The sequence below is a fragment of the Triturus cristatus genome, chromosome 6 (assembly GCF_964204655.1).
Source record: "Triturus cristatus chromosome 6, aTriCri1.1, whole genome shotgun sequence".
NCBI classification, from domain to species: Eukaryota; Metazoa; Chordata; class Amphibia; order Caudata; family Salamandridae; genus Triturus; species Triturus cristatus.
The window spans coordinates 1,214,450,337-1,214,476,976 of NC_140589.1; the positions used below are offsets into that span (position 1 = coordinate 1,214,450,337).

Below are 26,640 nucleotides of genomic sequence, written 5' to 3' on the forward strand. Positions count from 1 at the left end.
GGCTGTTTTTAGATGAATATTTTAAAGTTTCAAAACTCGACACTTAGAAGAATTTCCAAGTGAAACCAGTCAGTGTTACCCTATGGAAGAAAATAATCGACTTTTGGGTAAGTACTTGACTGGCAGAGTTAAGGTTCTGGGCATAGACTCTGGTCTCCCAGGGTCAGGTAGGTACAGTTGTTACACCCTCAGCGGCACAGGGGCAGCTGGGTGCAGAGGGAGTTAGGCCCAATGTTATCCTATGGGAGGCATGGAGCCTTTGGTTGGTAGCTGCTGGCTAGCAGGCCACGCGGCTGTGGGCGCTGGGCTCTTGGTCACTTGCTCAGGGCAAATGGGGAAGTAGATTAGGACAGAGGTTGAACTCCCAGGGGCACTCGGGTGGCTGGATGCGGGGTACTTTTGAGCCGTCGGGCGCCTAATGGATTTCAATGGAGAAGCTCAAGGACGAACAAAGGCTACAAGCTCGGGTACGAAGATTCTTCAGGTGCGACCACCACTTCGAGAGGTAAGTTGGGAAGTTGGAGAATAGGTAGGCACCCAGGAGTTGGGCGCAGGGGGCCGGGCGCAGGGGTGCCTTTTGGTGTCGGTAAAGCTTACCCTCTGCTGTTCGCAGTTGGAGGGGTCCCTGGTTCTGAGGCTACAGGCATCATCAGGAGCGTTGAGGTGGGTCCTTTGGTGCTGTTTTTGGGGTCACAGTGGCCGGGGGGACGTCCTCTTGGTCTTTGTTCACTCCAGGACAGGTCAGGCTTGGCGGGTGCAGAGTGTGCAGAAGTCGCAGTTCCTGGCTGATGCCAGGGGCTCGTGGGAGTCCCAGTTAGTCACAAGGTAGTCGGGTCCTCCGGGGTTTTTGAGGTTGCTGACCACTGGAGACGCCGGGGTTTAGCAGGTTAGTGGGTCGACAGGCCGGTAGGGCTGGAGCCAAATCAGTTTGTGTCTTCCTCTTGTTAGCAGCTGCACGGCAGGTCTTCTGGTTTCTTGATCTTCTTGCTTGTTTCGGAATCTGGATCTGAGGAAGGAAGGTTCGGGGTGCCCCTAAATACGAAATTTAGGGGAGTTACAGGTAGGTAAAGGGCAGGGACCTATGGGTCCCTTCCCTGGGGTCGGTGCACCCCCTATCCTGCCACTCTGCTGTGGGAGGGGGGCAGTAGCCTAATCCTGATTGGGCAGGGCTCCCCATCTTCAAGATGGCGAGAGCCCGGGTATGTGCTTAACCTCTCCTCCCCCACCTGAGGGGTAGGGTTTGCAGAGACTGGCACACCCCCTTTCCTCCTTTGGAGTTTCCCGCCAGTCTTCCCGCCAGAGTGGGGGTCAGAACCGGTGGGGGCCAGTCGCTGAGTACAGCAAGTGGCCTGGAGAAGCTCACAAAGGCGACCTGCCTTTGAAGCTTCCCCTGTCCATCCTGGTGGAGGAGACCTAGCACCTCGCCCAGGATGTGCATTATTGCAGGCGCCGGAGAGCGAATGGCTCTCTACCCAGGGGTCCAGCAACATGTCTGCTGTGTGGCAGCCAAGACAGCCCCTCAGACAAGACGTGGATTGTAGGTTAGGTTCAGGGGGCAATTCTAAGTTGCCCTCTGTCGTGCATTGTATATTAAATCCCACACTGGCATCAGTGCGGGCTTAAGGTGCTGAGAAGTTTGATACCAAACTTCTCAGTCTTCAGTGTTGCCATTATGGTGCTGTGGAGTTCGTGTTGACGACCTCCCAGCACCATATACTCATAATGGCAGCACTGCACTTATAGTGCCCAGAAATGGGCCTGGGTACTGTAGGGGTACAGGGCTCATGCACCTGTACCCACACCACTGGCATAGGGCACCCAGCTAGAGGGGTAACTGAGGTATGCCAGGGCAGTGTGTTGTGGGCATGGCATGTTTAGTTCTGCACCAAGACACTCAGCCTGCAAAGGCAGTGTGTGTGTGTGTGTGTGTGTGTGTGTGTGTATGTGTGTGTGACAGGGTACAGGGCCTCTAAGGGTGGCACATTAAGTGCTGCCGTCCTTAGGGGGGCCTTCTATGGTCACAAGGCCCTGGGTACCTAGTGTACCATTTACCAGGGGCTGACATGTGGCCAGAGATGCCAATTGGGTTTAGGCTTCAACACAGTTTTAGGGAAGGAACATAGGCCCTGGGTACCTGATTGGCAGGAGCCCAGGGCACACTCAGTCAAAGTACATCAGCAATTCAGCAAAAAGTGGGGGCATACCATGCAAGAAAGATGGCATTTTCTCACAGGGGAGGCGAGGTGAAGCACAACTCAGTCCCCGCCATCTTGCAGATGGGGGGACCAAGCCAACCAGAGTGAGGCATATGCCCCCCTCCCACTGGAGAGTGGAATAATAGGGAGTGTACCCACCCGAAGGAAGGGACCCATTGGTCCCAACCTTAACTTACCTGTAACACCCCTCAATCTAGTATTTAGGGGTACCCCCGAACCTTGCTTCCTCAGGCAAGCAACGGCCAAGAAGAAAAAAAGGAAGGACCGAACAGCGATACCGAAGCGAAGAAGAGGACGACACCCACTGACTTAGCCCCAGCCCCACCAGCCTGTCCCCACCTCGAACCTGCAGAAGCGAATCTCCGGTGTGTCCTGCAGCCAGCAACCTCAAGAACCCCGTGGACCTGCCCTGCCTTCCAAGGAAAAGACTTTGTCTCCTGTGAACACTGGATTTGCTCACCCTCAGACACCAGCTCCGGTAAAATCCGCAAGTCTGCACCACTCTGCACCCGTCGCCCACAGCCCAAGTACGAGTGATCCATCTCCACGAGGAGGCCTCCCCGGCGATCCTGACCCGAGATCCACTGATCTCTGGCCTGCCTCAAGCCTCCAGCTGATGCCTGAATCTGGAAGGTCCCCCCCCAACCTCGACCAAGAGCTGGTAAGAAGATCCGACCCTAAAAGACACTCCTGCACCCGACTCCCCACAGCCATGGGTGCCCCAACCAACGGTGTCTAGCCAACCCCCAGAATCGCAACTTGCCTCTCCAAGTGGTTGTTGCTTCTAGAAGACCTTTGTCCCTGAGCCTGCAGTGTGTTTGCAAACTGGAAAATCCCCATTAAAAGTAACAGGGCACCCGATGACAAAACTGCACCCGGCCGCACTAGTGCTGCTGAGTGTGTACCTTTGGTGCTAACTTGAACCCCCATCTGCCCTGAGCTTAAGTCCAGGAGCTGTGCTCCCACAACCTTGTGTCCTGCTCGTAAGCAGCCACCAACCGGAGACCCCCATATCCCCCACTGGATAACTTTGGGCCTCAGCACTCGGCTCTCCTAGTGCTGCTGAGGGTGCTTTGAGAGTGCATCCTCGACCCTGGGGGACCCCTGAGTCTAACCCCAGAAACCCAACTTCCACAACAAAGTACTTACCTCTGAACCGATAACACTATTTTCGAGGCATATGAGCTGCAGATTGTACACTTAGCATAGATCGCCATCTGGTGTTGGGCCCGGATGTTTGCAGTTTTTGTTCTTTGGACAGTCTTTGGAAGTCACGAGTTCGGTGACTCCTCCTTCGGTCCGTACTGCGCATGGGCTTCGGCTCCATCCTCAGATTGTTTTTTTCCGCCATCGGGCTCGGATGTGATACTTCGTGCTCCAGCTTCGAACTTCTACGGTTCCAGCCTCGACGGAAAATCCTCGTTCTTCGAGTTTCTTCATCTATCTTCATCTCTCGAAGCGGCACTTTTCTCCATTCCACACATCGGCACCGGCCTTCGGGCCCTCCTCGACTCCGGTCCCGGCCGATGGAAAGGACTCCGTTCAAAAAGTGCCTAAAATGTGGGTCTAAATTTCCCCACACGGACCTCCATCAGGTGTGTAACCTTTGCCTCTCTCCAGAACACGAGGCTAGAGACTGCCCCGCCTGTAAGTCTTTTCGATCAAAAAAGACCATCCGGGATCGAAGAGCTCGACGCACCATGGCGCACTCATCGACCGCGGCTCCACCGGACATCTTCGGAGACGACACCGGAGCTTCGGGGCAACAACACACCGAGCAGGAGGAAGACGTCGTCAGCGCTTCCGAGGCCGACGACTCCGACGTGGAGGACATCACACCGGCGCAGAGGGTCGTGAGTACTCTACCCCCTCCCACCCCCGCGCCCAAAACCAAAGAGACTCAGGTTACACCCTCGCCTGCAGGCCTGGGTAAAACCAAACACGCAGCTTCTATCACCCCACCTTCGGGCCCGGTGTCTAAGCCTCAAGTCTCACGGCAGCTCGGGCTCGAGCCAGCCGACGCCTGGTGCCGATAAACACCGTTCGGCACCGAAGAAAGTGACGCCCAGCTCGACTCCGAAGCCACCGGTGCCGAAGCCTGGACTTTCTGTGCCGACAAAACACAAGCACAAATCCCTCGGCACCGACGCTCAGGTGCCGAAGCCTACCTCGACGCCGAAAAAACCGGAGGTTCCAAAAAGGCATGGCGCAGAGAAACCACCCAAGTCCTCGGCTACGAAAACATCGGCGCCAGCGGACGATTCGGCGCCACCGGACCTTTTTACACCAGATCCTTATCAAAAAACCTTATCTAAGGATCCAAAGACTGGGCTATTGACTTTGACTGTCAAGAAAAGACGTCTTGACACACCAACTCCTCCTCCACCACCCAAGCGAAAGGACTCTGCCACATCTCCTCTCAGAGTGCCCTCCCCACCACCTCCTACACCTCCTCCTCCTCCACCTCCTCCACCTTCTCTCCCTCCCAGGTCTCCGCCACCCTTGCCTCATCATTTCCCGACCCCGTCCCCAGATCCGGATTACGGGGATCCAGATTATGACCCGGCGGACGCCCCAATGGACCCCACACCACCGGGGACCCCAGACCCATGGGAAGATTACCAAAACCCTGACATACCAGATGTGCCTCAAGATGACCTCTACCCATCCAGGCCATCTCCCCCAGAGGACTCACTAGGGTTTCACCACTTAGTGCAAATAATAATAATAAAACCATTTCTAGAGCGCCTGGTTACACTAGCATAGTATGTCCCCGCGCTGACAGATGCCGCTGCTCCCCTAAAAGCGCAAAGTCCGGGGCACGCCAGGATCCCAAAACAAAAAGTTAGTTTTTACGCGGAAATAGGTGAGTTTTCAACTTTAATCGGAATCTTGCTTCAGAAGGCTCCATGCGAAGATCAAGAGGAAGCCTGTTCCAGTGTTTGCTGGCTAGGAACCTAAAAGAAGCACCTCCAATCTTGGTCTTGTGAACGCGGGGAAGTTGGAACAACATAGCTCCAGCCGATCTGAGATTGCGGATGGGACGATAGAGAGTGAGAAGGTTACGCAAGTAGCCAGGGCCTTTACCCTGGGCAATGCGATGAGCAAAACAGAGAGCCTTGAACCTGATTCGCTCCTCGATAGGGAGCCAATGAAGGTCATGGAGTGCCTTTTTACCTGATGCTCTACGTGGGAGGGTTAACACCATACGTGCAGCAGCATTTTGTATGCACTGAAGTTGGTGAATACCTTTTTTGCTAAGGCCCAGAAGGAGAGCATTGCCATAGTCCAAATGAGGCGTGACTAGGGCATGAATGAGTGTCTTTCTAGCACTGATGGGGAGTAATTCGAGAATTTTACGGAGTGTTTTAAGTATTCCAAAGCATTTGCCCGTGATTTTGCTAATCTGAAGCTTAAAGGAAAACTCCGTATCCAGCATGATCCCCAGGTTTCTGACAGACTCCACCGGCTGAGGAGTTACCCCTAGTTCCGTAGGCCACCAGGCCTGTGACCAGGCGGAGGGGGATTTACCAACCACTAGAAGTTCTGTTTTGTCGCCGTTAAGGCGCAGACAGTTGTTGTTCATCCACCCTGCCACGGAGAGCATACAGTTAGAAAAATTGGTGGCTGCATCTGACTGGTTGTGAGTGAGTTTGATTATTAATTGGGTATCGTCAGCATATGTGACGATATCCACTCCAAAGGCTTCCACAATATGAGCCAAAGGCTCCATATAAAGATTAAACAACGTAGGGCTCAGACTGGAGCCCTGAGGAACTCCATGTCTGAGCTTTCTGAGGGAGGAATTGTAAGGGGGGCAGTGCACCTGGAAACTCCTATTTGCCAAGAAGGATTTAATCCATTCAAGTGCAGATCCCGTCACTCCCATGTCTGAGAGGTGAGACAGCAGCGTTGAGTGCAGCACAGTATCGAAGGCTGCACTTAGATCTAATAAAACTAACGCTGCCGTCTGCCCCTCATTGTGAGAAGTTGGCCTGATGTATGATGTCACTAGTTATAGTGTACACCTTATATCAGTCCAAATGCCCTTATGGTGATTGGTTGTAAAGTCAACCTTATAGACCAGCTATCCTAGTGGTAGCATGGACAAGAGCAGTCTTAGGCTAAACTCTGAATGGCATGTGAAGCCAGCTGTGATACCATATATAATCCCTTGAATACCAAATGAAAGGACACCACAACAGATATATATATAAAATAAAGTGTATTTATTCTAAGCAAACCCTCAGCACTCTTTATGAGATTAGAGGTAAGTACAACACAGTCTTATTAATGCATACAGTAAGTCACACAGGTAAGTAATACAGTTAGGCCCTAGGGGCCACGCAAACCATATACTAAATAAGTGGTATAAGAACCACTGTCACGGAAATAGAATAGGCCTAGGCCTAGGGAATCGCTGGGGCTACACTACACTAGCGTTAGTTAGGAAGTGGGAGGCCCACGGGATTCGTGTGCAGAGTGGAAACACTCACGCGTAATGCGTAAAAGTCAATAGCAATGTTACAGTTTAGAAATAGATAGATTTAGGACACTTCCGGAGTAGCTAGGAAGTTGAGACTTGAAAACTAGACACTAGGATAGTCACTATCCTGATGAGCACCGGAGTACCCAAGTTACCTAGCCCACAGGCTGCGGGTGCATAGGGGTGAAGATGCGTCGTTTTCGTCGTCGACTCCTATGGATGCCTGAAGAAAGATGCTGACAGGCAGTCAGTGAAGAGTGTCCGGTGGATCCCAAGGCTGGGATCAAGAAGAGAAGAAACCTGCAAGCAGAAGGGACAGAGTCAAGGTCACTAGCCAGTGACCACGTGGAACCAGGAAGGAACCAGGCGATGTCGTGAAGAGTTGCAGGTGAAGGTGAAGCTTGTCGCTGCAGCCAGGAGGACCAGGAAGCGTCGAGGACGACCAGGACCAGGAGGCGAGCTGTCCCACGAAGGCTCTTGCTGTCGGCGGCGTCGAAGTTGGACTGGGACTCACCAAGCCTTGGCAAGCGGAACCCACGAAGAACAAGGGACTTGCTTCTGGTGCAGACCAGGAAGGTCTGGGGTGCTTCTTCTTTGCAGAGAAGCGGGAGCCAGTCTGGAGGAGCCAAACCAGCGCAGAAGATTTCAGGGAGCGTCGTCACAGAGGCCACTAGCCAGCGGGCAAGCAACCGGACAGACGCGGCAAGCAGGAAAATGCTGAAGGGCCCCACGCAGGACTCGTGGAGTGTGGGGGGCTGATCTTCGGTGCAGATGGTGCTTGGGGTTGGGGCTTCTCAATCCCCGGTGCACAACTTCGAGGGTACCTCAGAAGCTGCGCTGTAAGTTACTAGCCACTTTTCCCAGGTAGCCGGTCCCACGTCGCTCGTCGCTCGTCGCCTCCACGGATCTCAGCTCTGCTGCAGATGTGGATGAGGGTCGGAGAAGTCTGGAAGTCAAGGCTCTGGTCGGGCTCTGCAGTCGGTTCCTCGTAGAACGGTCGCAAAGCAAAGGGTAGTCTCTTGATGGTGCCTGTTTGCACAGGGTAGCCACTCCTTGGCTACAAGGGAGATTCTTCAGTCTTCTTCTTTCGTCGAATGTCGAAGGTCCAGAGTTTCTGTTCAGTTTTGCAGGTTCAGGATAATCTAAAGTCTTGAGGCCCAACTCCCACTCTTATACTAATCTGGGGGGCTGGGATACCTGCTAGGTCACGCCTTATGGGTGGGACCTGGGAGGGGGTGGTTACACCCACTTCCCTTTGTCCAGTTTCGCGCCAGAGCTGGGGCTGGAGTGCCCCAGCGCCGGTTTGAACTGGACTATGCAAGGAACACCTTGTGTGCCCCAGGCATGTCTCATTCCTTTCAGCCCACCCTGCCCCAATACACTAAAGGCTGTCTGGGGAGGTGCTAGCACCTCCCCAAGCAGGAAACCTATTGTCCAGGCCTCCCTGGCTGGGATCACTCCCAGCAGCAGGAGGTCAGACTTGTGTCTGTGGCAGCAGCATCCATTTTGTGATGCTGAGGCTTTGGTTCGAGATAAACAGCAAAGTAGGATTTTAACATGTCTCTCCCTCTAGAAGGGAGGAATAATATCCTCATCACCAGAAATGGTATGGGGGTATTATTCCAAAGTGTTAGACACCTTACACGACATGTTTTGATTAAGCCAAACCATAGTTACCATAACCGTTTAAGATTATAAGGCACTTTAAGAGTATATGGTAGGCTATATCATAGAACAGCTATAAGGACATGGTTCCGAAAGCTGCAGACAGGCTCAGCTCATGCTAGTGCACCATCTCACATGTTACCAAGCACTCTGCCTCCAGGATTGTTAAGGCCTGCCATAGGAGTGACTGATAGGTACACATGTGTCTATATATAAGGGTAGATATAGGCATACTATATCTAAGCAAGGGGTGATTACACGACCTTGCCCCAGCTGAGTGATCAGCCAGTTGTGTCTGATTGGAAGGCCAGACCAGGGGTGGCATAATACATGCTGCAGCCCCTGGGAGGCCTAGGGTACACCTATGCCCTGGGTACCTAGGGTACACTGTACAGGGTCCAATAAGGTGATCCTTACCAATTGGTTATGTACCTAGGGTACATGGAGTCCATTTTACAGAGAGAGCAGACAGCCTGAGACCCTGAATGGCAGGATCTCAGGCCAACTAAGTCGAAAAACCAGCTAGACACTAGGCAAAAAGTTGGGGGTAACCATAGTCAGATATCCACCTTCCTACACAACCCCCCCCCCAAACGAAAGGAGATAAGGCTGGCCTTGACAAGGTAAGTGTTATATCCTACTTAATTGATTATCATTTTAGTCCTGCCCTGCTGCCACTAGCTGCTCAGCCAGAGCGTGAGATGGTCATAGAATGTTGGTGTGCCTGTGATGCATGGAATGCCTGGGTGTCTGGGTGGATGAGTGTTGGCAGTTGAAGATGGGCTGAGCAGCTAGGGAGGCTGCTCCTGGTGGGGCTGGTACCACACTAGGCTGGCTGGAGTAGAGACAGATGTAACCTGAACTGGAGACTGAATAAAGAAGACTGATAATACCTCCTGGCTCCAGGTGTCATTCTACAGAGATCACAACATTTATTTTGGCGACGAGCGGACTTGGACCCTAGAGACTCTTGGTGAACCACTGAAACAAAGGAACTATAAAGGAAATGAAGGAGAAACTAAGAGATCCTACGAGCAACTACATCTACAAAGAAAGAATTCCCAGGAAAGCCAGCGCCAGTCCCACCAGTGTCCTTTCCAATGGACAGCCCACAGAGAAGTGTCATCACAAAAGGACACTACAGCCTGGGAATAACACAGCCATTTAATGGAATACAGTGAGTTGGAGGAGTAGTTAAACTATAGCCACATTTGGTGTTCCAGCCACAGAAAGAAGAAAAAGACAATTTAGGATCTTTCATCATAAATATATAAGAACGTGAAGTGTGCAGTGGTTGCACAGATGAGAAACTTTGGTGTATTGGTACAGTGGCAGCATTTTGGAATTTAAGCAACGTTTGGACCTGCGTGCACCACACAGTTACGGTGTGGTATTACTAGTTTTGGGCATAAAGGTCTTGTATTATGCTTATTCTAGGTCTCACATGCAATGGGTGTACAACGATGAGTTGCTTGCAGTTGCAGCAAGCATGGATGTGATTTCTGTCCTGGATTTTATACTGAGTCCTACGATGCGACGATCAGCTAAAAGGAACTATGGTTTTGCCCGTTTTCACCAATCTCTGGATGTCTACTTTTGAGGGGAGGTGCCTGATCGGTGTCTTGGGGCACGACTTTGCTGGTTTGGCATTGCCAGCATGATGAAGATGCCGCACAGTTGTGGAGACTACGGAGTGTGTTTTCTACCCGGCGGTGACATACAACGCTTCGCTACTCAGTGGTGACATTCAACGCTTTGCTGCATTGGGCATCGTTGGTGCCGTGTGGGTGGTTTGCTCTGTTGTTTATATGCGGCAGGATACAATGGTTAATAACAATAGTACAATTTTTCGGCGACTGGCAGTGTTTTACAGTTGGAGTGGCTTCTCATTTTAAATTCAAAGCTGAGACGCGCGCTACAATCAGCGCGTGGACACTTACCTGTATCTAGGAGATCGCGCTGTTTCTTCGATGACGTCCTTCCATGACGATGGTGGAATCCTTCTGTTGTGCTTCCTAGCTGCTTTTGGACGTACGGTGTGCACCGACGCGCCGTGAGCCACTCTGCTGCGACGTTGATAGCGTCCTGCCATCTTGTGGTTGGCGTCCGCTGTTGCTTTTCCTTTTGGTGTTCCTGATTTGTGCAGAGTTGCCGAGTACAAGCTTTATTCTGCTAACCACGGTGTTTGCGATCCTAGTCAATAAAGTTTCCTGCAAGTCGACATGTATGCCAGTGACAACACGGTGTCTTCACGTTATCCATCTTTTGTCAAGCGTCTATGGTTTGTGCACTCTGTGGACGCCGAAGTCTTGAAACACCAGATGTTACTTCGTTTTGCAAGCTGTCAGCTTAAGTGCAATGATAGATCCTGGTGGATCTTGCCTTGGTATTGTATGTGGAGGTAAGGTCTAATAAGTTAACGAGACGAGTGGCGGTTTCCAGTTGAGACTTTGGAATGTTCAGAGTATAAAGAACAAGTGGTACGAGAAGCTCTGCAAGACTGTGCTTTGTGAAGACTATTTAGAGTCTGCGTGAAACTCTGCAAGACTGTATTCTGTGAAGACTATTTAGAGTCTGAGTTTAGGAATTGGTAGTATTTTGTTTTGGGAAAGAGAACATGCTCAAAAAATTTAGGCTACAGTGTGGAGTATTACTTGTATTTGTGATACAGTATTGTAACAAGTCACTATGTCGCCGTCTGGACAACCTTAGAGTGTAGTGCTCTGTTTCATGTATGTCGGAGCGTTCTAGTTTGAGGGTGTAGTTCTTTGCAGGGAAAGTCCAGACCTGTCACAACTCGGGTGAGATATTGCTCACCGGTGAGGGGCACAATGTACTACTGTTTTACAGTTAACGGAATGGCTTTAATTTTTAGTATTGTGACAAGAGGAAAAAGTTGTGATGCCACAGGTGTATAGTTTGAGGATGGGTCTTCATTTTACAGTGATTGTTTTCCTGTGGGTGGTCGTCACGTTGTTCCCATACACGAGGGAAGGTTTTGGGTAACAGCTCCTTGACTAGTTATGTTTGTTATTCCCATATGGGGTACGTAACCTCCACGAGGGGGTCAAGAGCTCGTTTGTAACCTCTATAAGGGGTTTGTAGTACCTAGGTTAACCCTCACACTGGGTTGGGTTCTGGTTTAGTCTATAAATAGTTTGTACCTTGGTTAACCCTCACACTGGGTTGGGTTATGGTTTAGTCCATAAATAGTTGTGCACAGTACTATTGTACATCCCTTCACGGGAGTTGTTATGGGTGACGATCCATATATTTGTTTGTTTCCCTTTCTCTTGGGATTGTAGTTGTAGGGTATGCTATCTTTAGAGCTACTTTTAGTTATACATTGGGGTTTTGGTTGTGTGGGGTCTTTTACCCTTTGCGTTGTAGTGCATTACGTCATAGTGTTTAATGCAAAATGCTTCAAATGTATTTCTGGTAATGTTATTGTTGCTTCAAAATGTTTTATTCTTTTAGGGAGGGATGGGAGATATTGCTTATCAAATGTATTTATCTTATCCGTTCTTTCTGTGTATAATGGTTCTTTGTACTGCGATGTTTTAATTTTTATGTTTGCATCTGTGGGACTTGTACCATTATTCTTTTTGCTTGTGGATAGTTCTTCCTTGATGTTTTATTACTTGCATGTTTTGTTTTCGTTGAAGAAAAAGGGATAATGTTATATCCTACTTAATTGATTATCATTTTAGTCCTGCCCTGCTGCCACTAGCTGCTCAGCCAGAGCGTGAGATGGTCATAGAATGTTGGTGTGCCTGTGATGCATGGAATGCCTGGGTGTCTGGGTGGATGAGTGTTGGCAGTTGAAGATGGGCTGAGCAGCTAGGGAGGCTGCTCCTGGTGGGGCTGGTACCACACTAGGCTGGCTGGAGTAGAGACAGATGTAACCTGAACTGGAGACTGAATAAAGAAGACTGATAATACCTCCTGGCTCCAGGTGTCATTCTACAGAGATCACAACAGTAAGCCTCTATTGCCTGAGTGGCCATATAAGGAAGAACCAGCACTGGCATGGTTACCCCCTGTCTCATGGTCCACTAAGCAATCCCTCATCCTAAAGATATCATAGGGTCTCCACCGTAGGGAATCTCTACCTTTGGTGTGTCTTTGCAAAGTAAAAGGCTGGTGTTGAGATGGAGTACTGAAGTGAGTGTCCCCAAAGTGAGGCCTCAGCTTCCTCCAATCATCCTCCACCATGGATGCCTTTCTTTCTCTAACTGAGTTGCACTGTGCTCTCAGGGTCAGCCTCTGGCTACCTAAAGCTGGAGGCTGGGTCCCTTTTGTGGGCTTACTGGAGGGACAGGTCAGGTTTGGGGCCCTAAGGTCCCATGTTTGCCTGTGCCCAACAGAATCCCTCTGGGGGAGGTCCCTAACTACCTGTGAAGGGGATCCCTCAGGAATGTTTTTACCCATCACCTGGCTAGGGCAACTAACCAGGCAATCCTCATTCTTTTGAAGGGGGGGTTCTTGTGGACAGGGGCCCTCTTGGGGTCCACTGGCCTCCCTGACCTCTGCAGCCCTGGGCTGACTGAGGCAGGGTAGAGAGAGGCAGGCTACCTGCACCAGATTGGGTCCCACCTTGGAAGGGGCCACTGACGTCAGAGGCTCTGCCAGGCCAGGCCTGGCTACCTCTGGGGCAGTTCCTTCACAAGGGGTGAGGTCAGATCCCTGAGGAGGCTGACCTTTTCCTAATGTCTGGGGAGAGGGAGACTTTTCTTCCTCCCCACTACTCTCTGTTTGTGTGGAGTGATCCATAGTTTCAGGCTTCACTACACCTATATCAGTCTGAGTGTGGGCTGAGACCATTACAGCCTTGCCAACCTTTTCAGGAAGGCACTCAGTTTGTGTTTGAGCTGTGACTGTCACAGCTCTGCCAATTTCTACAGGGAAGTCTGTCTGTGCCTGGGCTGTGGCTACCACTGCCCTTCCAACCTTTTCAGGGAGGAAAGCTACTTGGACAGGGGTTGTGACTGGCACAACCCCACTACCCTTTTTGGAAAGGCCTACCATTTTAGAATGGGTGTCTTGTTCAACTCCAGCCCAAGCTGAGAGTTCTAAGTCATTCCCCAGCAAGCAGTCCACAGGCAAGGTTGGAGACACTGCCACCCTTTTAGGGCCAGTGACACCTCCCCAGCTGAGACATACCTCTGCCATGGGATGACTGTTCTGTTTACCATCAATGTTAGTTACCTGGTATGAGAAACCAGGCAAAAGCTGCTCAGAGGGAACTAGCCTATGGGCCACCATAGTGATGCTAGCTCCAGTGTCTCTGTAGGCCTCAGCTTTTCTACCATTGATGTAGGGTTCCTGTCTGTACCTACCCAAAGTGTTGGGACAGGCAGTGAAGTTGGCAAACCCCATGCCACCATCACAGACAAGAGTAGCTGCTGCAGGGGAATTGGCTAAGCCAGGATCCCCCTGTGTTCCCCAAGAAAACCCAACCAAATTTTTGGGGGCACTCCCACCACCTGGGGGATTACTGCTGACAGTAATAGGTGGTGTGACAGGAGTAGTTGGAGGAACAGTTTTGTTTTTAGCCTGTGGACAACTGCTGTCAGTTTTCCAATGCCCAGGTGTTTTACACACATGGCAGTAGGGCTTTTTAACTGTGGTAGAGGAGGGAGCTTGGGACCCACCACCCTGTGTGGAGTTTTGGGGCCCTGAGGAAGATTTCTCTTTTGCTTTATCCCCACCCTTCTCTTGAGGCTTGGTGGTATCTTTCTTTTGGTCACCACCCTGATTTTTAGGCCTAATCCTGGTCCTGACCCATTTATCTGCCCTCTTTCCCAATTCTTGGCTAGAGGTCAAATCTGAGTCTACCAGGTGTTGATGGAGAAGCTGGTTCTGACAATTATTAAGGATCTGCTCCCTCATAATCAAGTTGTACAATCCTGTATAGTCCTGCACCTTGCTGCCATTTAACCAACCTTCCAAAGCCTTAGTGGCACAATCCACAAAATCAGACCAGTCCTGTGTCTGTGTCTTCTGGGTGTCTCTGAACAACAACCTATATTGCTCAGTGGTTAAGCCAAACCCATCTATCAGAGCACTCTTCAGGACTTTGTAATTGTTTGCATCCTCATCACTGACTGTGAGGAGCTTGTCTCTACCTTTGTCAGAAAAGGAGAGCCACAAGATAGCTGCCCACTGACTTTGGGGTACCTGCTGTACTTTGCAGGCCCTCTCCAAAGCAGTCATCCATTTGTGGATGTCATCCCCATTCTGATATGGGGGGACTATCTTGCTTAGGTTTCTATGGTCATAAGACCTATCCCTATCTCTAGGAATGTTGCTGCCACCAGTGGGTTCTGACCCACACAATTTTTGCTCTCTAGCCAGAGCAAGCTTCTCTTTGGCAAGGGCAATTTCTTCCCTCTGAATCCTCAGATTAGCTTCCCTCATTCTGGCTTTATGCTCCTTTCTCTCAGGTGAAGTCATTCCCCTGTGAGAGGAAGCATTAGAGATGCTAGAAACATGGGAGTGGATGGATTCCCTTGAAGGGGATCTGTCCCTCCTGCTTCTCTGTGAATGTCTACTTGTGGGTCTGTATGGGGGGACCCCATGCAAACTCCCATGTAAACTTAAGTTAGCCTGGCTAAGTCTCCTTACTTGGCTCTGGCTGTCTACCTCCCCATCTGAAGTCCCATCTGACTCATCTGTGGTGGGTAGACCCTTATCTACAGCTATGGCACCATCCCTGGCAGCTCTTTCAGCATCATAGGCCTCCAGAAGCTCCACTAGCTGTCTAAGGGTAGGGTTTGCACCCTGTTTTATTCCTCTGCAGGTACACAATTGTCTCATCTCCTGGAATGTGAATGCATCATACCTAGAGGGAACCTGTCTAGGATTCTCCTCTCCTGAGGGAGCATCAGTGTGATCTCCATCCAGGGGCATGATTCTAGTGAGGGTGTGGTGTGTGCACCTACCTACACTAGTTGTATCTACTAAACCTCTCTAGTAGTTGTAGTCAGGGTGTGTTATTCCCTTCAACCTACAACTACAAAGTCCAGTAGGACTTAAGTATAATAATCTATGTTATATGTACCTAGACAATATCTGTGTGATCTTTCAATTTAGTATCTCAAGATTACAATGGTATTACAACAGCAAGCTCAGATCCCAACCGCTGCTCACCAATGTGAGAAGTTGGCCTGATGTATGATGTCACTAGTTATAGTGTACACCTTATATCAGTCCAAATGCCCTTATGGTGATTGGTTGTAAAGTCAACCTTATAGACCAGCTATCCTAGTGGTAGCATGGACAAGAGCAGTCTTAGGCTAAACTCTGAATGGCATGTGAAGCCAGCTGTGATACCATATATAATCCCTTGAATACCAAATGAAAGGACACCACAACAGATATATATATAAAATAAAGTGTATTTATTCTAAGCAAACCCTCAGCACTCTTTATGAGATTAGAGGTAAGTACAACACAGTCTTATTAATGCATACAGTAAGTCACACAGGTAAGTAATACAGTTAGGCCCTAGGGGCCACGCAAACCATATACTAAATAAGTGGTATAAGAACCACTGTCACGGAAATAGAATAGGCCTAGGCCTAGGGAATCGCCGGGGCTACACTACACTAGCGTTAGTTAGGAAGTGGGAGGCCCACGGGATTCGTGTGCAGAGTGGAAACACTCACGCGTAATGCGTAAAAGTCAATAGCAATGTTACAGTTTAGAAATAGATAGATTTAGGACACTTCCGGAGTAGCTAGGAAGTTGAGACTTGAAAACTAGACACTAGGATAGTCACTATCCTGATGAGCACCGGAGTACCCAAGTTACCTAGCCCACAGGCTGCGGGTGCATAGGGGTGAAGATGCGTCGTTTTCGTCGTCGACTCCTATGGATGCCTGAAGAAAGATGCTGACAGGCAGTCAGTGAAGAGTGTCCGGTGGATCCCAAGGCTGGGATCAAGAAGAGAAGAAACCTGCAAGCAGAAGGGACAGAGTCAAGGTCACTAGCCAGTGACCACGTGGAACCAGGAAGGAACCAGGCGATGTCGTGAAGAGTTGCAGGTGAAGGTGAAGCTTGTCGCTGCAGCCAGGAGGACCAGGAAGCGTCGAGGACGACCAGGACCAGGAGGCGAGCTGTCCCACGAAGGCTCTTGCTGTCGGTGGCGTCGAAGTTGGACTGGGACTCACCAAGCCTTGGCAAGCGGAACCCACGAAGAACAAGGGACTTGCTTCTGGTGCAGACCAGGAAGGTCTGGGGTGCTTCTTCTTTGCAGAGAAGCGGGAGCCAGTCTGGAGGAGCCAAACCAGCGCAGAAGATTTCAGGGAGCGTCGTCACAGAGGCCACTAGCCAGCGGGCAAGCAACCGGACAGACGCGGCAAGCAGGAAAATGCTGAAGGGCCCCACGCAGGACTCGTGGAGTGTGGGGGGCTGATCTTCGGTGCAGATGGTGCTTGGGGTTGGGGCTTCTCAATCCCCGGTGCACAACTTCGAGGGTACCTCAGAAGCTGCGCTGTAAGTTACTAGCCACTTTTCCCAGGTAGCCGGTCCCACGTCGCTCGTCGCCTCCACGGATCTCAGCTCTGCTGCAGATGTGGATGAGGGTCGGAGAAGTCTGGAAGTCAAGGCTCTGGTCGGGCTCTGCAGTCGGTTCCTCGTAGAACGGTCGCAAAGCAAAGGGTAGTCTCTTGATGGTGCCTGTTTGCACAGGGTAGCCACTCCTTGGCTACAAGGGAGATTCTTCAGTCTTCTTCTTTCGTCGAATGTCGAAGGTCCAGAGTTTCTGTTCAGTTTTGCAGGTTCAGGATAATCTAAAGTCTTGAGGCCCAACTCCCACTCTTATACTAATCTGGGGGGCTGGGATACCTGCTAGGTCACGCCTTATGGGTGGTACCTGGGAGGGGGTGGTTACACCCACTTCCCTTTGTCCAGTTTCGCGCCAGAGCTGGGGCTGGAGTGCCCCAGCGCCGGTTTGAACTGGACTATGCAAGGAACACCTTGTGTGCCCCAGGCATGTCTCATTCCTTTCAGCCCACCCTGCCCCAATACACTAAAGGCTGTCTGGGGAGGTGCTAGCACCTCCCCAAGCAGGAAACCTATTGTCCAGGCCTCCCTGGCTGGGATCACTCCCAGCAGCAGGAGGTCAGACTTGTGTCTGTGGCAGCAGCATCCATTTTGTGATGCTGAGGCTTTGGTTAGAGATAAACAGCAAAGTAGGATTTTAACATGTCTCTCCCTCTAGAAGGGAGGAATAATATCCTCATCACCAGAAATGGTATGGGGGTATTATTCCAAAGTGTTAGACACCTTACACGACATGTTTTGATAAAGCCAAACCATAGTTACCATAACCGTTTAAGATTATAAGGCACTTTAAGAGTATATGGTAGGCTATATCATAGAACAGCTATAAGGACATGGTTCCGAAAGCTGCAGACAGGCTCAGCTCATGCTAGAGCACCATCTCACATGTTACCAAGCACTCTGCCTCCAGGATTGTTAAGGCCTGCCATAGGAGTGACTGATAGGTACACATGTGTCTATATATAAGGGTAGATATAGGCATACTATATCTAAGCAAGGGGTGATTACACGACCTTGCCCCAGCTGAGTGATCAGCCAGTTGTGTCTGATTGGAAGGCCAGACCAGGGGTGGCATAATACATGCTGCAGCCCCTGGGAGGCCTAGGGTACACCTATGCCCTGGGTACCTAGGGTACACTGTACAGGGTCCAATAAGGTGATCCTTACCAATTGGTTATGTACCTAGGGTACATGGAGTGCATTTTACAGAGAGAGCAGACAGCCTGAGACCCTGAATGGCAGGATCTCAGGCCAACTAAGTCGAAAAACCAGCTAGACACTAGGCAAAAAGTTGGGGGTAACCATAGTCAGATATCCACCTTCCTACACTCATCAACTAGTTGTCTCAAACACTCAGTAGAAAAGAGAACCGCTGATTCCGTGGAGTGGCCCGCTTTGAATCCTGACTGTGTTGAATGGAGAAGAGAATTCTCCTCAGCAAATTTCATAATTTGTATGTTTACTACCTTCTCTTCCACTTTCGCACAAAAAGGGAGAAGGGAAATAGGGCGAAGATTTTGAAGCTGGGAGATATGCATTGAAGCTTTTTTCTTCAAGGGGATTACTTGAGCCCTTTTCCATACATCTGGCACATAGCACTCCTGAAAAGATAGGGTGATAAGGTGATCGATCTGATCAATCATGTCTTCTAAGACACCCTTACAATGCTTAGGAGAGATCACATCAAGTGGGGAGCCAGACCGGATGCTATTAATAATAGTGAGCAGCTCCTGCCTCTCCGGGACTTTAAAACATGTCATAAGGGGTTTAGGGGTGAGGTCGTTTCTCACAGTAGAATGTTTGGTTGGCAAATTATCAGCAAATGTCGCATGAATTGCGTCTACCTTCTTCACAAAAAAGTCTGCAATGTCGTCACATAACTCATTGGAGTAGGTGTCTTGGGCCACCAGTCTAATAGGAACAGTAAGTTCTTTGTAAATAGTAAAAAGTTCTTTAGTGGGATTCTTTGCAAGTTCAATACGTTCCTTAAAATAGGCGCCTTTAGCTGCTCTTATGAGTTTGTGGTATGGTTTTAATTCATTTTTATAGATCAGCATGTCTTCAGGAGAATAGTTTTTCCTCCAGCCACGTTCTAAGTTTTTACATTTGGCCTTTGCTACTATAAGATCTTTGGAAAACCAGGGGGCAGTTTTAATTTTTCTTGCAGGTGGCTTGGATGTCCATGGTGCTACAGAATCTAGAGCCCTAGACATCCATGTCTCATAGTCATTCCATGCCTTACGCAGAGTATTACTAGGCGGAGGAGGATCCTTTAATAGGGCGGACTTGAAGTCGTCCGGCGTACATTTTCTCCAATCTCTGCGTTTTTGGGGCTTGCGCTTGATAAATGCGCTTGATAAAGTGCAGAGAGCAGCACACTACCATGGGGTGGAACTGCATAGTGAACCGGTGGAAGACGACTTCTTACTGGATACATTTGATATTCAGGATAAGTCCACAGCCATCTTGCCCATGCTTAAGGGTGTCACCAAGCATGCTGCAGAGGTGTTCAAAGACCCTGTCAGGGCCAGGGTCTTAAACCCTAGAATAGAAAAAAAGTACAAGGCGGCACCCACAGACCCTACATACATTAAGGGCCCTGCTCCCTTAGATTCCCTAGTTGTGTCCACAGCTAGAAAGCGGTCTAACTCCCAGTCCTCAGGTGAGGCCCCACCGCCAGATAAGGAATCGAAACTCCTAGATGCGTCTGGTAAACGCACCGCCTCGCAAGCCGCTAACATCTGGCGCATTGCGAATACACAAGCGCTGCTTGCGCGTTATGACACAGCACACTACGATGAGCTTGAGGCTCTTATGCAGCACCTCCCGGAAAAACACAAACGTAAAGCTCATGACCTGATACAGGAGGGAAAGCTAATTACTAACACCTCCATTAAATGTGCCCTCGATGCAGCGGACACTGCTTCTAGAGCCATAAATACTAGTGTCCTGCTTCGTCGTCATGCCTGGCTCAGGATCTCAGGCTTCAAGCCAGAAGTCCAGGCATCCATACTAAATCACCCCTTTGACCAACAAAATCTCTTTGGGCCAAAGGTAGACGAAGCATTAGAAAAGATGAAAAAGGACACAGACACAGCAAAGTCTATGGGGGCGTTACAATCACAAACCCCTAAACGCTCCTTTCGGCGTTCATCCTTTCGTAGCACAGGCAGAGGCTACTCCACCGATAGCGCCTCTACCTCCTACAAGTCCCCTCCTCAAAATACCTTCTCGAAGGGCTACCAGAGGGGTGGTTACAGAGGCAACAACAACAAGGGCAGGGGCAAAACTAACACCACCCGTTCTGCCACCCCGCCCGCACAATGACTTCCCTCCGCTCCCCCCAGACCATCTTACTCCGGTCGGGGGCAGACTACAACACTTTATCCACGCCTGGGAATCCATAACATCGGACAAATGGGTGACCCAAATTATTCGGTCAGGGTACTGTCTCGAGCTAACATCTACCCCGCCCAATATCCCACCTAGGCACCGTCCAATGTCTCAAGAACATTCCACACTGCTCAAATAGGAGGTGCTCTCCCTCCTCCAAAAACACGCTATAGAGCAGGTCCCCGTCAATCAGCAAAATCTAGGGGTCTACTCTCTGTATTTCCTGATACCAAAGAAAGACGGGACCTCCGGCCTCTAAATGCATACATACATTCAGACCATTTCCACATGGTCACCCTACAACAGATCCTCCCGCTCCTCTGTCAAGGAGACTTTCTCACTACCTTGGATCTGAAAGACGCATACTTTCACATTCCAATACACCCTTCTCACAGGAAGTACCTCAGGTTTGTGGTGGACGGTCAACATTACCAGTTCACAGTTCTCCCCTTCGGGGTCACCACTGCACCACGGGTGTTTACCAAATGCCTAGCAGTAGAAGCAGCACACCTCAGACGTCAACATATTCACGTCTTCCCTTACTTAGACGACTGGCTGATAAAAGCCGCGTCCTACAACCAATGTGTGCAACATACAAACAGCACCATCCAACTGCTCCACCAGCTAGGCTTCACGGTGAACTACCAAAAGTCCCACCTCGTACCATCTCACACAAAGCTATATCTCGGGGCCACTATAGACACCTCCAAAGGTATTGCCTATCCAAACTCAGCCACAATCGCAAGCATACAAGCCTTGCGCCAAACGTTCCTTCCTCAGCACTCTCTTCCAGCAAGAGTGTTTATGAAGCTCATAGGGATGATGGCATCTTGCATCTTCATAGTGCCCCATGCAAGACTCCACATGCGTCCACTCCAAGAGTGCCTAGCACAACAGTGGAACCAGGCCCAAGGACAGCTGACGAATCTGGTGTTGGTGGACGGCCGCATCCATCACTCTCTGCAGTGGTGGAACACCACAAACCTTTCCAAAGGGCGGCCGTTCCTAGACCCGGTTCCTCAGGTGATTCTAACAGCGGACGCATCGCTCTCCGGCTGGGGAGCGCACCTCCTACACCTCACAATGCAAGGTCTATGGACGCCACAGCAAAAGTCGCTCCACATCAACCATCTGGAGCTCTTGGCGATCTTTCTAGCCCTAAACACCTTTCAAGAAAAAAATTTCAGCCAAAGCAGTCCTCATTCGCACAGACAATATGACTGCAATGTATTATATTCAAAAACAGGTGGACACACACTCTCCCCAGCTCTCCCGCTTAGCCCAGAGCATATGGAGATGGCCAATTCCTCAAAACATCTTTCTCCTGGCACAGCACGTTCCAGGTGTACAAAACACCATGGCAGATCTGCTCCGCAGACAAAACGCAACAACTACACGAATGGGAACTGCATCCACAAGTTCTTCGCCCATTCTTCCACAAGTGGGGGCATCCTCAGATAGACCTCTTTGCCACCCACGAAAACAAAAAATGCCCAAGCTTCGCCGCCAGATACCCACACCCGTTGTCCAAAGGCAATACGATATGGATGAACTGGTCAGGCAAATTTGCATACGCCTTTCCACCTCTCCCGCTAGTTCCATTAGTGGTCAGGAAGCTACAACAGCACTCCCTCACACTCATTCTGGTAGCCCCAACATGGGCCAGACAGCCGTGGTACACCACACTATTACAGCTATCGGTGGTACCACATCAAAAACTGCACCTGTCCCCATGCCTCCTAACTCTGAACCATGGAGAAATCAGGCACCCGGACCCAGCGCAGCTCAACCTTGCGATCTGGCTCCTGAAATCTTAGAATTTGGTGACCTTAACCTTCCCCCTGATTGCATGAACATTATCAAGGAAGCCAGACGTCCTACCACTCGAGCATGCTATGCCGCAAAGTGGAAGAGATTTGTTGTTTACTGCCGTAACAATACAATCAACCCTTTAGATGCATCCATACAGCACATCATATGCTATCTACTCCATCTTCAAAGGTGTAACCTGGCATATTCATCCATACGCCTACACCTAGCAGCGATTTGCTGCTTACCTACAAAACAGACAGCATTTATCACTGTTCAGAGTGCCGGCTATTAAAGCCTTTATGGAAGGCCTTAAACGAGTAATTCCTCCCAGGGCACCACCTTCCCCTGTATGGAATCTAAATGCAGTTCTTACAAGGCTAATGGGTCCGCCCTTCGAACCAATGCATAAATGTGAGCTACAGTTCCTCACCTGGAAAACAGCTTTCCTCGTAGCTATCACTTCCCTTAGAAGGGTTAGCGAAATACAAGCGTTCACTATACAGGAACCCTTCTTGCAAATACATCACAGCAAAGTGATACTTCGTACAAATCCAAAGTTTCTGCCCAAGGTCATTTCCCCCTTCCATCTCAATCAATCGGTGGAATTACCTGTTTTTTTCTCGCAACCTCAATCTGTTGCGGAAAGAGCTCTACATACACTTGTTAAGAGGGCTTTACTGTACTACATACAGAGAACACAACCTTTCAGGAAAACCAAGCAATTGTTTGTTTCCTTCTCTCCACGGCATAAAGGCAACCCCATCTCTAAATCAGGGATAGCTAGGTGGATTGTAAAGTGCATACAAATTTGCTATCAAAGGCAAAAAGAACATTATCTGTTCCACCTAAAGCCCACTCTACTAGAAAGTTAGGGGCTTCTATGGCTTTTCTAGGGAACATACCCTTAGATGACATCTGCAAAGCAGCCACATGGTCAACACCGCACACCTTCACAAAACATTACTGTGTAGACGTGCATTCCAAGCAACAAGCTAGTGTGGGCCAGGCTGTACTAAAGACACTATTTCAAACTGCTGCAACGGATACCGGTGGTCGCCGCTAAGGTTGGGTACTGCTATATAATCTATGCTAAGTGTACAATCTGCAGCTCATATGCCTCGAACGGAATATGCTACTTACCAGTATGCATCTGTTCTTGGCATGTAGAGCTGCAGAGTTGTACACGCCCACCCGCCTCCCCGGCTACCTGTATCCGTTCCAGTCCATCTTATTTAGATACAACACACATGGGTTTCTCACTGTTATTACTACGCTCCATCATTTCCATGTTGGCGAAAAACAATCTGAGGATGGAGCCGAAGCCCATGCGCAGTACGGACCGAAGGAGGAGTCACCGAACTCGTGACTTCCAAAGACTGTCCAAAGAACAAAAACAAACTGCAAACATCCGGGCACAACACCAGATGGCGATCTATGCTAAGTGTACAACTCTGCAGCTCTACATGCCAAGAACAGATGCATACTGGTAAGTAGCATATTCCTTTCTCCCATAAAATAACACTGACTGTTTTCTATGAAAAGATTTCTAAGTTGTAGTTGGAACATCTATGAAAATCTTTAAAACTGCATCCAAATAACTAAAACGCTTTTACTTACCTATTTACAGGAAATGTCCCAGTGTAGTATCCAGGTATACTGCACTGTGTAAGAAAAGTAATCTGCAAAGTAATTTACAAGACCTGCCATTGAAAAGTCATTACAAAGTATATGTACAATATTTCAAAGTATTACATAACCAGTAATTCTACCGTAATATATACAACTGTAATTCAAATTTGTATTATTACTGCAAAGTATAAATCACTTACCTGTGCCAGGCTTGCTTGGTTCTAGGAAAAAAACTAACTAAAAGAATATTTTTATACAAAACCAATTGGTCTGAAGTTCAGTCTTTGAGTGTGTGCAATAATTTGCTGATTGAGTATGTACAACAAATGCTTAACACTACCCTCTGATAAAACCTTACTGCTCGCCTACTCTACCACAAATAGAGCGTAAGGTGCTATCTACTTTTACCTCTGCCTACCTTTGAGGTTCCGCTGGACTCTGTGCATACCATACCTCACTTTGGTATAGTATATACCAAGCCAGCTTCCTACACCAATTGTAAGAAAACATGGTCTTCCTGAACCTGAGCACTTTGGCTACCAGCAGGTGTGATGGGGTACTTCGAACAACAATAAGGGTCTCCACTCTATATAGATTTTGAAGGTCTCCTCAGGCAGACCCTTCATGGGCCACTATGGGCAGAAGGTGCTACAGGGAGTCGTATATAAATATATCCTTTATGTGTGTCTCAGGGACTCCGTGGTAATGACGGTGTGGGTTGGTATTTAACACCAGATAAGCGCCATAGTATATGCCTGCGTCCCAATAATAGAGGCTGGGGAGATTGTGGGGAGGAATGTGCAGCTCCACGTGTCTGGTGGAAATGCTCCAAAATAAAGATTTTGGAAGGAGATCCTTGTGACTACAAAATAAATGGTAGGACTTCCCATACCAGATAGCCGGGATGTCATTATTTTAGGTATGCGTGGTGGTGGTAGAGACTTACGGAAAATAGGAATCTAATAATTCAACTTCTGCTCATAGCACGAATGACAATTGCCAAACAATGGAAACAAATTGCTGGTCTAACTTGGCACATGTGATGCTGGTAAATTTGGGATACAATAACAATAGATTGATTAAAGATAAAGACTGCTTTCTATGCACCTGGCAGCCAGTATTTCCCTACATGGAGTGGCCGAAAGGGGAGCCGACACATCCTCCTAAATTACGTGTGTTGCAAATGTTTCGTTAAAATACCTCTAGGGGCATTGTGGACTTGGAAAGAGGGAGACGGGAGGACGTGGAGTCATTGAGAAACTTATATCTAAATGGTTACTAGACTGAAGAAGACAATGAGAAACAATGTAGTCCAAATATGCTGGTGTGCCCCGGTGCTGTGGGGAGGGAGTTTTTCCATGGTTTATGGTGCATTGATGATAGCATGTTAGATATGGTTTCAGTGTACTAAAAATACATACATGTATTTTCACTTCATCCACACTTAATAAAATGCTTTGGAAAAAAAGGAAATGTACTTTCCTGTAGCTCAAAAAGTACCAAAAGGACAATTGTAATCAATGTTGTGTATATGGGACCAATGACTGTTTCAAAACTGTATTTAGCAAATGTCTAATTATGCATAGAGAAGAAGGATTAGTGTTGACCCGATTCACCTGGTGACTCTTCATCCATTCCTGATGTTTTTTCTTTCCTGTAATACATATCTATATTTGGGAACGCCAATAGCTATGTCAATTACCAACTTTAAACCAGCTCTGAAAAGTTTGGCTGCTCAATATGATCTTTAACATATGCCTCAGTAGTGCTTTACGTATGACTTTCAATATCCTTACTAGAAGGTCTTGGAATACCCATAGCATTTGATATACTTTATTATGCAACTAATGACAATATATGAATTCCTCCTCCATTGCTATTTTTTTTTTTTTTGGCAAATAGATATAAGTGCTGATATGCAGTTATCCAGGCCATTCTATAACTACCACTCACTTCAAAACTACTACATTGGGCGCCGCCAGAAGCTTGAACGTCTTTCCAGGTAAACCTCATTGGAAAAAAATAAAGTATTGGTATATGTCCACAGTATGTTTCTTTAATGATAACCACACAAGAAAACATGGTTTGTACATTTGGTGTTCTAGATAATTGATGCAAATTTGCAATTATTAGAAGCAGTTTTTATTGCAAGATGTGCATTTGTAGGTCTTGCCTGCACTGGGCAAGCTGTGTGCTGCAAGACGTATTGTTTTCATTGTCACTCTCCTTTGCAATCGTTTGATTGGCTCTCGTAGGCTTCCCTTCCTTTCTTGCGGTGGCTGCTCCTTGGAGCATGACCAAGTACATTTGTCCCATTTGTTCTTCGTTTTTCGCAATGCATATTTTTTCCATAAGCATTTCAGTATTATTACTTGAAGTAAAAATGTGACTTCGTACTTTTAATACAGCGTTTTAATCCAGAGCTCGGATGCTGTCTTTGTGTTTTATACTCGTGTATAGTGACGTGACATCCACAGACATCAGAATGTAGTCCTCCTGCCAATCAAAGTGGTTTATTTTTTGCAGAAAGTCGCTAGTATCCTTTATGTAGGACGGGAGATACTAGACGTAATCCTGCAGAAAATAGTCAACGTATCTGGATGTATTTTCCAACAATCCATCACATGCAGCGATTATCGGTCTCCCTGATTGGCTTGCTTTCATTTTTCTGGACTTTGGGCACAAAAAATATCACTGGCATGACAGGATGCTCTTTTTTCAAAAATGTATATTTATCCAAATTTAATAATCCAGCACTTTTCCAGGCCAACAATTTTGTGTAGAATTCATTGTGTGTAGTTTTGACTGTTAGTGGTGAGCTCCTTTTGTAGCAAGAAATGTCATTCAATTGAGTTAAGGCCTTTTCCATAT

At 48.6% G+C, this 26,640-nt stretch overlaps 1 protein-coding gene across 1 annotated transcript in view; it reads left to right on the forward strand.

The window, feature by feature from the left end:
• Nucleotides 1–26,640, forward strand: part of AHCTF1 (AT-hook containing transcription factor 1) — a 1,022,752-nt gene that overhangs the window by 255,787 nt on the left and 740,325 nt on the right. Inside the window, exon 17 of the mRNA XM_085612122.1 lies at nt 25,672–25,771. Coding sequence (XP_085468248.1) covers nt 25,672–25,771 — 100 coding nt within the window. The remainder of the gene's footprint in view (nt 1–25,671; nt 25,772–26,640) is intronic.